We start from the raw sequence: 15,611 nt of genomic DNA, 5'->3' as shown, positions 1-15,611 counted from the left end.
GATGCCCTATCGAGGTCCCTTCCAGTATTACATTTCTGTGGTCCTATGATTCTGTGATTATTGGTTCAGTCTTATGAAGCCTTCCCATTAAGAGGATTGGCTTTTTAAAATACCACTTAATTCCCATAAAACAACTGAGTAATGAAATAATTAAATGTATTTTTCAGGAATATATTCATTGAAAGCATCACAGCCTTGGTGATTGTCTTAACTGAACAGCCACACCAACAAAAATATGTTTTCTTTTCTTTTTTTTTAGGGATGCAGCCGTTTATTAGTGACAGTTGATTTAAACCTGACTAATGCAGAATTCATCCAGTTTTATTTCATGTATGGATGTCTGATAACTCCTAACAATCGGAACCAAGGAGTTCTCCTGGAGTACTCCGTGAATGGTGGCATTACTTGGAACCTCTTAATGGAAATTTTCTATGACCAGTTCAGCAAACCCGGGTTTGTAACTATATACTTCTACTAATTGGTTCTTTTGGATTTTTCATAAAGAATCTGCCCTGATTGCTAATATTGCTGTATGTAAATAATCTTGCAAACATTTATATACCTGATTAACTTGCGTGCTTACAGTTAAGCATTGGTGTAAGTGTTGGCAGGATGGGGCTTCAAACATTAGAACAGTCTACCATCAGTTTAATCAGATCGAGTCTGTGACAGCCAGTTACACTGGTGCATGGTTGACCATTATTCAGCAGTAAATGTTAAAGTAAAACTATAGCTAGTCAGAAGAGTTAATTTGATTTATAAAAGTCCATACTATTTTTAACATACATTTATTTATCATCTGATTTCTGATTTGCTAAAGCACAGAGCAGATCTGTTGTCTAAACAGAAGGTCTCTGCCACATTTAAGTCTTATTTTAATGCTGAAGTGGGACTTAAGTGATGCACAGGCCTTGGACTGGCCCTCTGTGCACTGATGAATTACTTCCTAATACTACAAGGAATCAGTGACATTTTAACCCATGTCTGCATTAGTCATTTGCTATAAAGGAAATAAGGTAATTGCAATAAAACATTGTTATATGATCAGTGTCTCCAGCTTTGAAAATAAACACCTTGATTCACGTTAACATCAAATTAATATCTTGATTCCACTTCAGCATATAATTTCTTGAAATGGTTATGGCTCCCTGATTCTCTGCCTGGCTCTGGAGCAAGTTAGAGCAGCTATGGGGCTACGCTAAACCTGCATCACTGGCAGTGTTCCCTAAAGGGATTGTCCACTTAAGCATACCCAGTACACACCATACTCTGGCTACTCTTCCTCCCAGTCCCTCTCCACTCATAATACACCGCCCGTGTCAGATGCTGCTGGGACAATGAAATAGGAACCAGTCTTAAAGGCTCTGCGTCCATTGAAGAGTCTCCTACAGTGGGGAGAGCTAGGGTTAGATTCCGCCTCTTTGCACCCTAGGGCAAATAGGATGGACTTGGTCAAAGAATCTGGCCCAGCGTTGTTTAAAAGCCCCGTTCAGCTGCTTATTTAAAACTTTGTTTTTTCTTTTCAAAATTCAAGAGATTGAGATGTGGCTGTCACATGACTTATCTCCATTATTACATTTTAGCTTTGTGAACATTCTCCTCCCTCATGAGGCCAAAGCTCTTGGAACCCGTTTCCGCTGGTGGCAACCTAAACATGACGGCTTAGATCAGAATGACTGGGCTATTGACAATGTGCTGATATCTGGCTCTGCTGATCAGAGGACAGTGATGTTAGACACTTTTAGCAGTGCTCCACTCCCACAACACGAACGCTCTCCTGCAGATGCAGGACCCACTGGGAGGATCGCTTTTGATATGTTTACAGAAGACAAAACGTCAGGTAAAAGTTTGATATCGATCAGAGACAAAGAGCAGGAAGTCAGTACAGCTACTTCTAAATCTGATCTTGTTGGTCTCACCACAATGGATGTCAGAGCCAGTCCCTGTACTGTTCTTTTTTTTAACCAACAACATGTAACAAACTGCTTTTAAATCTACAAACTGTGCGAGGAGGGAAAGGGGGAAGTAAATATGGGGGGAAAGGAAATACAAATTTTAAAGAAATCTTGCAGTCAGTTTTTCAAATAACCAATATTTTATACAAAATGGTTTCTTACTAGTGAAATCACTTATGAGACATTTCTCTGCAAAGAAAAAGAATTGTCTAGATTTTTTTTTTCTTATTTCTGTATCATGTAGCACAGCAGAATTTTCTGTTATTGTTTCCAGGAACAAATATTATTTGACTGAATGCCACATTATTCTAAAAGGATTTCCTACACATTGAGTATTTGTTTCCTATTTTGCAGACATTTGCTAGCAACGATTTTTAAAATAGTTACCCAGGGGATTAAGTTGTTGAGTTTCCTAAAATATAAATAAGGAAATATTTGCGCATGCTAGTGGGACTAATTAGTTGAAGATGCTTTGGTCACACATGCTCTGATTCTTCAATTGACTCCACATTTGCAGACTTCTGCATTCACAGATCTCCATTCAACTTACCGGGGTTTGCCCAAACAGAGTCAATTGCAGGATCTTCACTTTGTTTTAAGAAGAGAATATTATTTAGTACAGTATTATTATATAATAAGACAGCAATGGTATGTATGCCACATAATTGCTAAACATTATGAGCAATTCTCAAGTCCTTAATTCTTATGCATTGAAAATTATGTGAACAGGTTTATGGTCAGAGAATAGCATGGGCTGTTCTGAATGTTAAGTATAGACATATGGGAATAGTGGATACTAAAGTACTATGGAATTTTTCAAAGAACAATACTAAATAGTTTGTATATAGTTAAAGATTTAATCCATTGCTCATCTTTAGTGGTAAACACCGTTTGCTGTTTTCTTTAGGTAATGTTGTGGTTATACAATATTGACTTTCATATTTGTTTTCAAGTGAATGAACATTGGCTGTTCCATGATGATTGCGCAATTGAAAGATTCTGTGACTCTCCTGATGGTGTTATGATCTGCGGTAGCCATGATGGCAGAGAAGTTTATGCGGTCACCCATGACCTAACTCCTACAGAAGCCTGGATTATGCAGTTCAAGGTAAAATCTTTATAATCTAAATATTCTGCATAATTATTCTAAAACAGCCTGTTTTCCTCAGAGCAGGACAGATTTATAGGAAACAGCCTGATATGTGTTGCATAGACCAGGATGTCTGCACCACTTCCCCCTACTGAAAGGAGTGGCACTGCTCACATATTGTTATTATGTTACCCTCCAGTGGTGACCTACAAGCAGGCTGTCAGTGTTAATGTGACTGACAGGGTACAAAGATAATCCTGAGTTCTGTTTCCGATGGTGTAGGTGTGAGAACATGATGCAGCTATGGGATTTGTTACAGATACACCAAGTGTGTTTTGTCATTTATGATTAGTGAAGTGACAACTAACCAAAATTTACACATCAGATAATTCACTTGTCACCACACAAAGTCGGAGTAAATGAGCTTCATGTTGTTTGCTCCTTGGGGGTTGGGAGAGCCCACCAACAGGCTACAGGGCTAGAATATAGCTACGCTTCCTTTGTGGTCACTGTTCCAGCATGTGGGTTGAAAAAGCAGCCACTTTCCCTCCACATCCTTTTAATGAGGATTTGGAGCTACTGAATCACTGTAAGTACAGTTCCAGTGCACGCACGTCAAACCTGCCCCCATATGGCCTCCTCTATACCAGACTATCTGAACCCAGCATAGAGAGGCTCTACCCATGTTTCCCACATAGAACATTCACAAGGGTTAAGTGATGTGAGGGACCTTGCACAGGACTTTTCACTAAGAGGGAAATGTCACCCTTTATTAAACATTCCCCTGTGGAATATTGGTATCTTAACTTTTGCTGTAGTGGGATAGTAATAGGATGAGTGCAGCTTGGGTGGGAGGTACTATGATTTGGTGGATAATGCACCAGACTTGGGAGTCATGAGATCAGGGTCCATTGATTTGTAGTAGGATTTTGGACTCAGTTTCCCCATTTGCACATTGGGATTAATGATGAAATCTATGGATGACAAGTGCTATACGAGAGCTGCTAACTCTTACTACTGTAACTTAAAGCATAATCTCCAATCAGCTTTCTTGCTGAAAAATCTTTAAACTGTAATCATCCCTCCAGCTCTTTATTGATAGTAAGAACTGTTACAATACCAACTTGCATATGCTTTTATCTATATTAGATTTCTGTTGGATGTAAAACTTCAGAAAAAATTGCACAGAATCAAGTCCATGTGCAATATTCCACTGACTTCGGTGTGAGTTGGAGCTATTTAGTTCCTCAGTGCTTACCTGCAGATCCAAAATGCTCTGGGAGTATTTCACAGCCCTCTGTCTTCTTTCCAACAAAAGGATGGAAAAGGATAACTTATTCACTGCCTGAAAACCTAGTGGGCAAGTAAGTATGAAACAGCTACTCATATTACCTTGGGTTCAGTGCAGAATTAAAGGGGGACTAAATAGTCTGAAAACCATGGCAATGTGTACACTTCCTTATGCAAAAGATCTGCTCCATGGCCTCAGTTCAGCAAGGTACATAAGCATAGACCTAATTTTAAGCACCTGAGTAGTCCTATTAATGTCAATAGAACTATTCATGTGCTTAAAGTAAGGCACGTGCTTAAGAATCTTGCTGAATTGGGGCCCCTTTGTCTATTCGGAGTCCTAAGTGCTGACTGATTTTAAAAAGGGGTTTATTCATTTATGCTCCTGTTTGCTATACAGGGTCAACATTGCTCTATGACAGGGTTCGGCAACCTTTCAGAAGTGTTGTGCCGAGTCTTCATTTGTTCACTCTAATTTAAGGTTTTGCGTGCCAGTAATACATTTTAACGTTTTTAGAAGGTCTCTTTCTCTAAGTCTATAATATATAACTAAACTATTATTGTATGTAAAGTAAATAGGTTTTTAAAATGTTTAAGAAGCTTCATTTAAAATTAAATTAAAATGCAGATCCCTCTGGACCGGTGGCCAGGACCCGGGCAGTGTGAGTGCCGCTGAAAATCAGCTCGTGTGCCACCTTCGGCACACGTGCCATAGGTTGCCTACCCCTGCTCTATGAGAATGGGCTGGATTCTAGTCTGGCTTGTGCAACACCAATGGCATTTTTAACTAGATTCTAATTGCATATGTTTTTAGGCAATAGAGGTGTACAGCTGTAACCAAGGACAGAGTTTGGCCCACTGAATCTTTATGGTGAGCCAGAAAAAGCACAATTTTGGTTTAAGATATTTAGTTGAGTTTACAGAGCTAGAAATTGAAAGGAAAAGTTTATTTACTTGTAAAATGAGTAAACATGAACATGGACTCTTATGATGCAACATTTACTGTTCAACGTGGAACCACTCTTCAGATTGACTGGGTATTTATGTTCCTACTGACATCATTTTTTTCCTAGGATGTCCTCCGAAGTTCAAGAATCTCCCCCCCCCCCTGCATTTTTTCCTGTTCTTTTTTTCAATGTGCCCATATCACAGCAACTTTCTCTCTTACTGAAAAGGGTTGGAAGAGGTTCTCTTCAAAGTTCCACTCCAGAAGAGTTTGCTGGAAAGCACTGCAAAATTCTTCCTTCCCAGCAACTGAGTAATCTGCTTTTGCAGCACTCCAGCCCATGCCACCCTAGAAACAAGAGAGCTATATCAGATTTCATGTTTCTTTGTGGCTTCTCTCTTCTCCTTAATACAGTTTTGCTGGATGATGCACTTTCAAAGGGAAGCTCCATACCTTCAAAGGAAAGATAGAAGAGATTTGGCTTTCTATAAACATAGGGCAATAGAGTGATAATGAAAATCACCTGGGGGGGTTTTCTATCAAACTTAAGAATGATTCATGGTCTGAACAAATTGCAAAATTATCCTTTCTTGTCTGCAGTCCAGAGCTGTACTGCATATTCCAATCTCTCCAGAGACCCAAACTGAATTAGAGGGGGAGTTTTGATTTTAGACAGTGAAAAATGCTACCCAAATTATCTGTGCATATTGCAACAATATATTTTTTCTAGTATTAGGATCTATTAATTGCATTATTTGAATAATCCTTTTAAAATTAAATCATCTCAGAAGAAACTAGAGTAGAATATTTTTTCCTGTCACCTGTTGACAGTGGCTCTCACAGATCTAGCCCACATATTCTATGTGATCTCCTATACAGGACATAAAATGGATTTCTATGAAGAATGCTAAACATCATTTTAAAAGACCCTGATCCTAAATGTGCCTGATTTTATGCCATGAATAGTCCCATTGTGTTTAGTGGGGCTACTCACTGGATTAGGGCCTAAATCAGAAGATTTATACTGGAGTTCAGATGAAACATCTCTTTCTGTTTTAAAAGAAAATAAAACTTCTTTAAACTGAAAACAAGAAATGTGCATTTTATTTAATTATAATCTAGTATAGTTTAAATAACAACATGTTAAAATAGAATGATCAGAGTCAATTAGAGGAATGACTAATATGCCCTATAGAAACATTTTAATTACCATATCTCCTGTTACTAAAGTGTCTTATGATTTGTTACCCCATGCAGTGCTGTTCATAAGCGTATGTATATAGTGTACATTTTTCATTTGTGTAAAGTTATCTTTTTATCTTTATCTGTTTTTCTTCATTCTTGTATGTATAGTCCAGTGAGGTTTAGGTTCTATCAGAAGTACTCAGATATTCAATGGGCCATTGATAATTTCTATCTGGGACCTGGTTGTTTGGACAACTGTAGAGGCCATGGAGACTGCCTGAAAAAACAGTGCATCTGTGATCCCGGGTACTCTGGTCCAAACTGCTACTTGACCCAAACTTTAAAGGTAACTTAAATGCATTTGGTAGTACTGCAAAAGTTTGTTATAGAGAAATTGAATCAGTGGAGCTTTAAAAAAAAACAGAGATGTGCCCAAACTGGAACGTTGGGTCTGACGCCTCTCAGACTTTGGAGATCCTCAAATCTACATTCAGATCTGAACTGTACAGCTCTGGATCATCTATTTAAAAATGTATCATTTCTGTATTGGTATCTAAAGAAATATCACCTTATCGCTAACACCAATAATTACACTATATTTTCCTTCTGAAGTAAAAAAAAACATTAAACTGCTATTTAACAGTTGCAGTACATTGCAATGTGTAAATGAACAAAACAGTTCTCAAATACAATATTAATAAACGTGATGTAGTTCCTGGACACAACTGCTGTTGCAAATACCAATACATTTACCAAGACCAAGTATAGAAAATTCATCTTTATAATAAAGAGGGAGACACAGGTAAACAAGGCACTGAACTCCAGATCATATTAAATTAATTTAAGTAACTTATAAAGTTTCATATAGTTTTAATTTTCCACAGTTGTACTCTACATCCCAAGTTAATAAATTACTGCAACAAAAGGTGGAATGGTATTTGTGTGGCTGAAGAAATTTAGATTTGAGATGGTGGTGTGTAACATGCACAGACATACAGCAAAAGAGTACAGTGTAGGCAAAAATATACTTTTAGGACTTTAGTACATTTCTCCAATTTAAAATACTGTTTATATTTTGAGGAAAAAACTTTAAGAATTACCAAACTGTATTAAAATTACAGTATTCACCTTGTTCAGGCTTTCTGAACCATATTTATACATGATAATGTATGTACATAATCTACAGAAGAGATATGTTGGTTGAACCACATTTTTTCCAAAGGAAATGCAAACTACTCAAGATTTGAATTTAAGTGTTATTTGAATTATTAATATTATAATTAATTATTATTAGTGGTAGTAGTAGTATTTTAAGGTACTAGTTACATAAATGTAAATTAGTACCACATCTTAATTGATCAATTTCCCTCCTCTCCGCTAAGATTAAAGCCATTTACTTTTCATATATTCAATTTAAGGATTTACTTGCAGAGCATTATTGGTATGGCCGTTTTACGGGCCATTACTTTTGTTATCCTGCCAGAAGAGGTGACTCTTGCAACACACCCAGCTAACATGGTGTAATGTAGAAACAGGAGCAGCTCTAGATCATTTAAGGGTTGCTTGTAAACTAATTTCTTCATCTGTGTCTTCATGTATTTGTTATTTTTTATTGATGATGTGTGACTGGTATTTAATATAGGGTGAAGTCAATAAGAGTTCTGCCATTGACTTCACTGGGGCCAGGATTTCATCCCTGATATTATTTCAGCTCCCTGATTAACTGACTAAAACTTTTATAAATAGGAACATCGAACGTAGAGAGATTCCCAGCTGGGCTTTGTACAAATACCTGTGGCACAAACCATTACATAAACATATATTCACAAGTAGTCCAAGACTTTCACTTTCCACATTCTCTCTTGTGGCCAGCACATCACTCGTACAAGTACTTGTGGGGAAAATATAAAAAGGGTCAAGAATTGCATCAAAATAAATAATCTTTTATTCAAAGTAACATTTGTGAATATATATATTTTAGTAGCTGCACAGCACTGGTCAGTATATACCTATTTTTAAATATTTAGGGCTCAGTTTCCCTCTCAGTAGAGCCTCAATCTGGCCTCCTTCAGTGTTGCAGGTGGTAATAATGTCAAGCACAATTTTGGGCTCACAATTGTGCACTGATACAGTCAATGTCATTTTAGATATCTGACTACATGCTTATATGCTCTGCAAGGCTGGGACCGTGTGTCACTGTATATTTGTACAGCATCTAGCACAATGGAGCCCTGATCCTAATTGTGTGTCTGGGTATTACCATAAAGCAAATAATTGCAAATAGTAATTGCTCCCATATATCAGGCATTTGAACATCTAAATGACCCTATTTGTGCCCACAAAGCTATTGTGTCTGTAAAAGGCTGGTGACCCTTAGCTCACCCACAAAAAAGGCAAAAAACACGTTACAGTTTACATGAGTATTTTAAACAAACTTATGTTTGCAGTGTTATTGTAACCATGTTGAAGAGAGACAAGATGGATGAGCTAACATCTTTTACTAGACCATCTTCTGTTGGAGAAAGAGACAAGCTTTTGAGTTACATGAACCTGAAGAAGCGCTCTGTGTAGCTTGAAAGCTTGTCTCTCTCACCATCAGAGATTGGTCCAATAAAAGATATTACCTCACCCAACTTGTCTCTCTTAAACATACTTAGAAAGTCAGTTCCAGCTGGGTTCATTAGAAAAGCTAAAGAGTATGATGCCTCTTCATGGTTGTTCCTCAGATGTCACATTCCTTCCTGCAGACTTTCCTAAAGGAGCGCTTTGACAATGAAGAAATTAAACCAGATTTATGGATGTCCTTGGAAGGTGGAAACACCTGTACTGAATGTGGGATTCTAGCAGAGGATACAGCTTTGTATTTTGGAGGTGATACCGTGAGGCAAGCTGTCACTCAAGACCTGGACTTGAGGGGTGCCAAGTATGTCATGTTACCTAGTAGAATTTGACATAGCTAATAAGTTGTAATGGAGGGCTTCATTAAATAATAACAGAGCAGGAGATGAGACAGTTCGGTGGATTGGTAATAGGTAATGGAACCTTTTTATGCCCGGGCCACCACCAGAGTAGAGTCAGCTCAGGGAGGCAGTAACAAATAGTTCTTATTCTTATGGTCAATAGGGGACTTTTCACTGACTGTATGCAATGAGTTATGTTGTTAATATATTATTTGTGTAACACCCGCAGTATGCTTGCTGCTTTGTAGATATGTAAGAGGAAGGTCCTTAACCTACTGAGTTTACAATCTAAATAGACAATTTACAGACAAAGGTGTGGGAGAGTAGTGAGGAATTGGTGGTCTCCGTATAGTTTTTAGTGGATGGGTAACTACATCACAACCTCACCACCACAATTGGCACTAGTTAGCACATGGGTTGCTAGTCTCAGCAAAAAGGCTCAGAACTAAAGGTGGGGGGGGGGGAACAGCACCTGCAGAAGATTTTGGTCTCCGGGAGTGTATCACCAGCACATTTCACAAGCACTAAAAAAGTTTTTTTTTTAAATAGCCAAGCAAAATCGTTTACCTCAAAAATACAAATTGTGTTTAGTAATGCTGGACTACAGGGGAACTGGATGTAATCCCATACATTGTTGTAGATGGGAGGGGTATGCATTGTGTTGAAGGAAGACAAATATTCAAAAATAACTCTAGAGACTTGCTCCTTTGCATCAAGGTGTGGTACATAGCATCTAATTCAAGCCTATTATGAGGCTTCTGTAAAGTGAATATGAAGCATTTAACACTTCAACATGGCCCAGGGAACCTCCTCCTGAGGTCTCTCCTCACCCCAGATCAGGGGAGTATGGGAAAGCATTGGATTTGCCAGATATTTAAAGGAACAATTCTCAGTGGTAATTGGTAACAAAGAGCCCAGTCCTGGCAACATTTACACACATGACTGGCTTTTCCTGGATAAGTAGTCCCACTGAAATATGGGAACATATAAAAAATAATGTGCTTAAAGTGCTTGCAGGATTGGATGTTTAAAATGATACGTGGGGGGTTGGCTTTAAACAGTTCATATTTCTTAGCAGTTTATTTATTGTGATAACATTTAGTTGTCCAGTGGCAAGACAATATAACCTCTTGTTCACTAGCTAAAAAGGTTTTACCTTATTTGTTTAACATACACAAGCTAGATATATTAGATGTGCAGCTTGTGTACACATGTCTGTCCAGAACTTTAGATCGTGTAAAGCAGCATATCTCCATTAAAGTAGGAGAAGCTCTGTCAATTTATGGCAGCTAAAATATGGCCCATAAGATATAGGAGACAATGCACGTTAGTTTCATCTGCCCACCTCATTCTATCACTTTAAATAAGGTCTCACTCCTTCTACTGAATTTTTTTATTTTTGTATATAGCTCTTCACCTCCCTTCCTTGTGTTTTACTGAAATCACTTCTTATTTTCATTCAGTTCCCTGGTTTCCCTGCTTAATTGCACACACAAATATTTTTGTGCACATGATTGCCTATTTGCACCTACAGATGCATATTGTGCAGGATTTATTCAGACACTTATTTTTGAAAATTTTGCCCTAAGTAAACATCACTTTTCTTTAATAAAACGTTTTAGTATATTGAGCATTTTCAATCTATTTGTTGGCAGAAAACAAATCTCTTGAACTGTGTTTGGCAACAAATCTTCCATATCGTTAGGATACATGGTATTCTGTGAGTAACGATCAACATTTTTTCCTTCAGATTTCTACAGTATTGGGGAAGAATTGGAAGTGAAAACAACATGACAACATGCCACAGACCAACATGCAGGAAGGAGGGAGTTCTGTTAGATTATTCAATTGATGGAGGCAAGTCAACATTTTAGTTGCATCTGAACAAACTTTTTGTGTACATTCAAACACCCTCATGTTTGAGAAATGTGCAGAATTAGATCTAACTTAAATATTTTAGGGTTAATTATTCAGAGCCGTAATCTACAGTTATTAAAGTTATACTTTGTGTGTTTTCCCCTCATATAAAATTGTCTTTGTTTCAAAAGAAACTAGACCCAATCCTGGTATTTATACTCACATAAATAATCCCATTGATTTTAGTTTGACTAATCACATGAGTAGCAATAGTATTAGGAGTTAAGGTTTTCCTATCAGAAGATCGTAGATATTATCTTATGACTTTCTATTACCTTCCATTAATCTTTAGACAGTTTCTACCTCATGTTGCTTTACTAATTCTGAATTCTTTCATTATAGGCATATCTTGGATTTTGCTTCATGAGATGGATTATCAGAAATACATCTCGGTCAGACATGACTACATACTTCTCCCAGAGCACGCTCTGACCAATACAACTCGCCTGCGCTGGTGGCAGCCTTTTGTGATTAGCAATGGAATTGTGATTTCAGGCTCTGACCGTGCTCAGTGGGCACTAGATGACATACTAGTTGGAGGTGCTGAGATCAATCCCAGTCAATTAGTAGATACATTCGATGATGGTAAGGGAGGATGTAGCAAGCATTCTATTATCTGATTTAAGAAGCCTGTGTCAGCCTTTTTACTGAATTAAACAATTGTTAACTGAAGGTCTTTCAAATGCACATTTTAATTTATTTTTCAACTGTACATTGTTTTCTTTTTATAAACAATTACAAGGTTGATATTTTATTGATTATGTTAGTTTTAAGGATTTTTTTTATTTCACTATGATTTTTTTTACATCCAAACATTTATAGGACAGTTCAGTTTATTTCATCTAACTGCCTGGATTTGGAAATTCCCACTATGCCATATTTTTTTAAAATACTAGTATTGAAACCAATTTAAACTATCTGACTAGGGCTGACACTTTAACTAAGACTCTTGGTTACTTATTTAGCATATATCATTAAAATGTTATACATAATGACTCTGTGGATTCAATACTAAGTCTACATATTTACTGAGACATTCCAGTAATTGTATGTAACTCATGTTAATAGAAGGCACTTCCCATGAAGAAAACTGGAGTTTTTACCCTAATGCAGTCAGGACTGCTGGATTCTGTGGCAACCCCTCATTTCACCTCTACTGGCCAAATAAAAAAAAGGACAACACACACAATATCCTGTCCTCCAGGGAGCTCATTATACAGCCAGGATACATGATGCAATTTAAAGTAAGGAAAACCTTCTCTTTATCCAAAGTAAAACATACAATAAAAATTCACCTAATTTGTCTGTGGAATTTATTATAGTTTCAAGTAGAATATAAAATTCAGTAGTCGGTTAAATATTTAATAATAACTTATTTGTTGGAATGCAGGGAAATACAGTAATAGAAACAATAACATGATTCAGAATGATTGCATAAATGTATGCAGTGTGGTAGCCATGTTGGTTCCAGGGTATTAGAGAGACAAGATGAGTGAGGTAATATCTTTTGTTGGCCCAACTTCTGTTGGTAAGAGAGACAAGCTTTAGAGCTTACGTAGATCTGAAGAAGACCTCTGTGTAAGCTCAAAAGCTTGTCTCACTTACCAAGAGAAGTTGGTCCAACAAAAAAGATATTATCTCACCCACCTTGTCTCTGCATAAATGGTATTTCAAGCCAGGATAGAATGACTGTCCCTGTACTAGGGGTTGCTAGAGGTGTTGGTTGCCTGATTGCTCTCTATTGAAGTGAGTGGCAATTGGGTCTTATGCAGAACAACTACTCTTATTCTCAGATCTAAGTGAGATGTTATTATAATAGCAGCTGCTGGGTGGTGAGGACAGGGAGACAAAGACTGACTGAAACTGAACATTAAGGCAAGATTAGTAAGTCCAGTAAGATGGAGATCTAGAGCATGTGCATGCCATTGCCTATCAAAATGAGCGTTGAGAAGAAAAAAACAATTCCTACCAAGGAACAGGCAGAAAAGGAGAGACAGAGTCAGAGTTGGGCAGAAAAATAACTAATGGGATATACTGAAAATCTGAAGGTGCTAAAAGTAATAGCCCTTTTTGTTACTTGGTCATCTATCATGGAAAAATGGCCCAGATAATCAGCAAAGCACCACTTGATGTTACTCTTGATTTTTAGCTGGACTTTTGAATGAGGCCAACACATTTTATAATCAATACAATGTAGCTATTAAATTATTATTGCTATTATTTATTTGTATTGCAGTAGTGCTCAAAATCTGCTAGGCATTTTCCAAACAAAAGGGAAGATCCTGACCCAAAGAGCACAGGCTTAAAAAACAAAGACAGGATGTAACATATGAACAAAGTGATAGGCTGATAGGCATATGTGTCTGCCTAGTTATATTTGCTTCTTGATCTTTTGTTGTTGTTTTTAAGTTAAACACCCTGTTTTCCCTTCATCTTCTCACACAGCCATTGCCAGTTTTAGGGCAAGTCTACACTACAGCACTAAAGCGGCACAGCTGCACTGATGCAGTTGCACCACTGTAGCACATCTGGTGAAGAATGAGCTATGCCGATGGGAGAGTGCGCTCCTGTCGACATTATTACTCCACCTCGGCAAGAAGCGGAGGGTATGTTGGCAGGAGAGCATCTCCCACCGACATAGTGCTGATGTGGATAGCACGAAACTTGCATCGCTCGGGTGGGCGTGAGGCATTTTCATACCCCTGAGCTACGTAAGTTAGATCAACATAAGCAGTAGTGTAGACCTGACCTTAGATTCAATGTCTGTAATCCATTCCCTCACAGCATTTGACCCACGCACAAAATCCACCACCTTTGAAGTTACCCCAGGAATGAATTTCACCTACTGTTACTATTGTATACAAACGGTGTAGAAAATGCCTTGTATATCAGCTTCACAGGTGGTCAGCTTACTCAATCAGCCACCTTTTACTTAGATTTTAGTGGGTGTGATCTGTGTTGATCCAGAGGAAATGGTACGTTCATATTATTAAGTTCGCTTCCCTTGGCTAAATTTTGCTCCTGACTTTCCATATTTTCTGTGCCCTCCTTACTGCTACAGATTTTATTTCTAAAGTAAGGATTCAGTTCTCCTGTATAGCTGCAGTGAGGGCACAGGTTTTGAAGCTGCTCAAATTCAGATGTTTCTGTTTGTTAGCCATTCAGTAATATGTCAAGTGTATTGAAGTCTCTGAACTTGAGCATCACATAATGTCAAGATGAGTCATCTGTTTATTTCCTCAGACATAGGGCATATTTCTGTTTGCAAAGCCTTTTTAAATGATTTAACCTGATTAACCTGAGTACACCCCAAACTGTGCAGGCCAAGATTTTCATAAACAGTTACCTAAAGTTGAGTTCTTAAATCCATATTTAGGCACTTAAATAAGTGACCTGACTTTCTAAAGTTCTGAGCATCCAGCAGTTTACACTGACTTTCATAGGAGCTGCAGGGTGCCCAGAACTTTCAAAATCTAACTATTCATTTAAGTGTCTATGTGATTTAGGAGCCTAATGTTAGGCACCTGTTGTTGAAAATCCCAGTGCCAAATGCATTCTAAGCTCTAGTACCTAGAATGGCACTTCCCTTTCTATTATTGTACATTAGAATACAAAAGGTGGACACTAGTCTTAGGTTACATGGTATAAAAAGGCCCTGATATCATTATTCATATTTCCAGTCTTATGCAAAGATCCACAAAGGCAGCAATGTTTGAAGTGGTGCACACTTTGGTTAAAGTATGTTTTTGTTGTGGTGTGGGAGTTTTTAGATCTAAGTTTGCAGTCTTCTAATTCTGTATCTTTAGAAAGAAAGGACAACTGACAGTTCATTATGTATTATATTAAATGTCCTTTTGATCTCCCTGATCTACCAGTACCTGACACATTTTATTTGTGTTTCAGATTGTGGTTGGCTGTGAGGCAACTTCTTGCGGTGACCTGCACTCTGTAATGCTTGAATACACTAAGGATGCCAGGTAAGCTCTCTCGATAATTTACCCCAGGACATTGCAGGACCAATGACACTGTACCTGGAGTTAAATCTAATGAGCATATTGCTGGTACACACAGACACACACACACACACACACACACACACACACACACACACACAAATGTCTTCAAAGTATCTCTTGTTTTAGTATGTCGTGCTCTTTGATAAAGGACTATAAATTTTGGGCTAAAGCTATGCCTTATTAGAAGTCATGTGATGCTAATTTGTGGTTTAACTGGTGACATTATTGTCTCCTGCAATGTAGTATAATAGG

The 15,611-nt window shown here is 37.7% G+C and overlaps 1 protein-coding gene across 3 annotated transcripts in view; it reads left to right on the top strand.

Moving 5' to 3' along the window:
- RELN (reelin) overlaps positions 1 to 15,611 on the top strand; it is a 469,941-nt gene that overhangs the window by 434,286 nt on the left and 20,044 nt on the right. For all 3 annotated transcript variants that reach the window (XM_065399319.1, XM_065399303.1, XM_065399311.1), the window contains 10 exons: positions 260 to 453; positions 1,584 to 1,840; positions 2,909 to 3,063; positions 4,195 to 4,409; positions 6,635 to 6,812; positions 9,214 to 9,389; positions 11,177 to 11,283; positions 11,686 to 11,928; positions 12,412 to 12,587; positions 15,247 to 15,320. In XM_065399319.1, the coding sequence (XP_065255391.1) occupies positions 260 to 453; positions 1,584 to 1,840; positions 2,909 to 3,063; positions 4,195 to 4,409; positions 6,635 to 6,812; positions 9,214 to 9,389; positions 11,177 to 11,283; positions 11,686 to 11,928; positions 12,412 to 12,587; positions 15,247 to 15,320 (1,775 nt within the window). The remainder of the gene's footprint in view (positions 1 to 259; positions 454 to 1,583; positions 1,841 to 2,908; positions 3,064 to 4,194; positions 4,410 to 6,634; positions 6,813 to 9,213; positions 9,390 to 11,176; positions 11,284 to 11,685; positions 11,929 to 12,411; positions 12,588 to 15,246; positions 15,321 to 15,611) is intronic.

This window comes from Emys orbicularis, chromosome 1 (genome assembly GCF_028017835.1).
Source record: "Emys orbicularis isolate rEmyOrb1 chromosome 1, rEmyOrb1.hap1, whole genome shotgun sequence".
NCBI lineage: Eukaryota > Metazoa > Chordata > Testudines > Emydidae > Emys > Emys orbicularis.
This window is presented reverse-complemented; position numbering and strand designations above follow the sequence as displayed.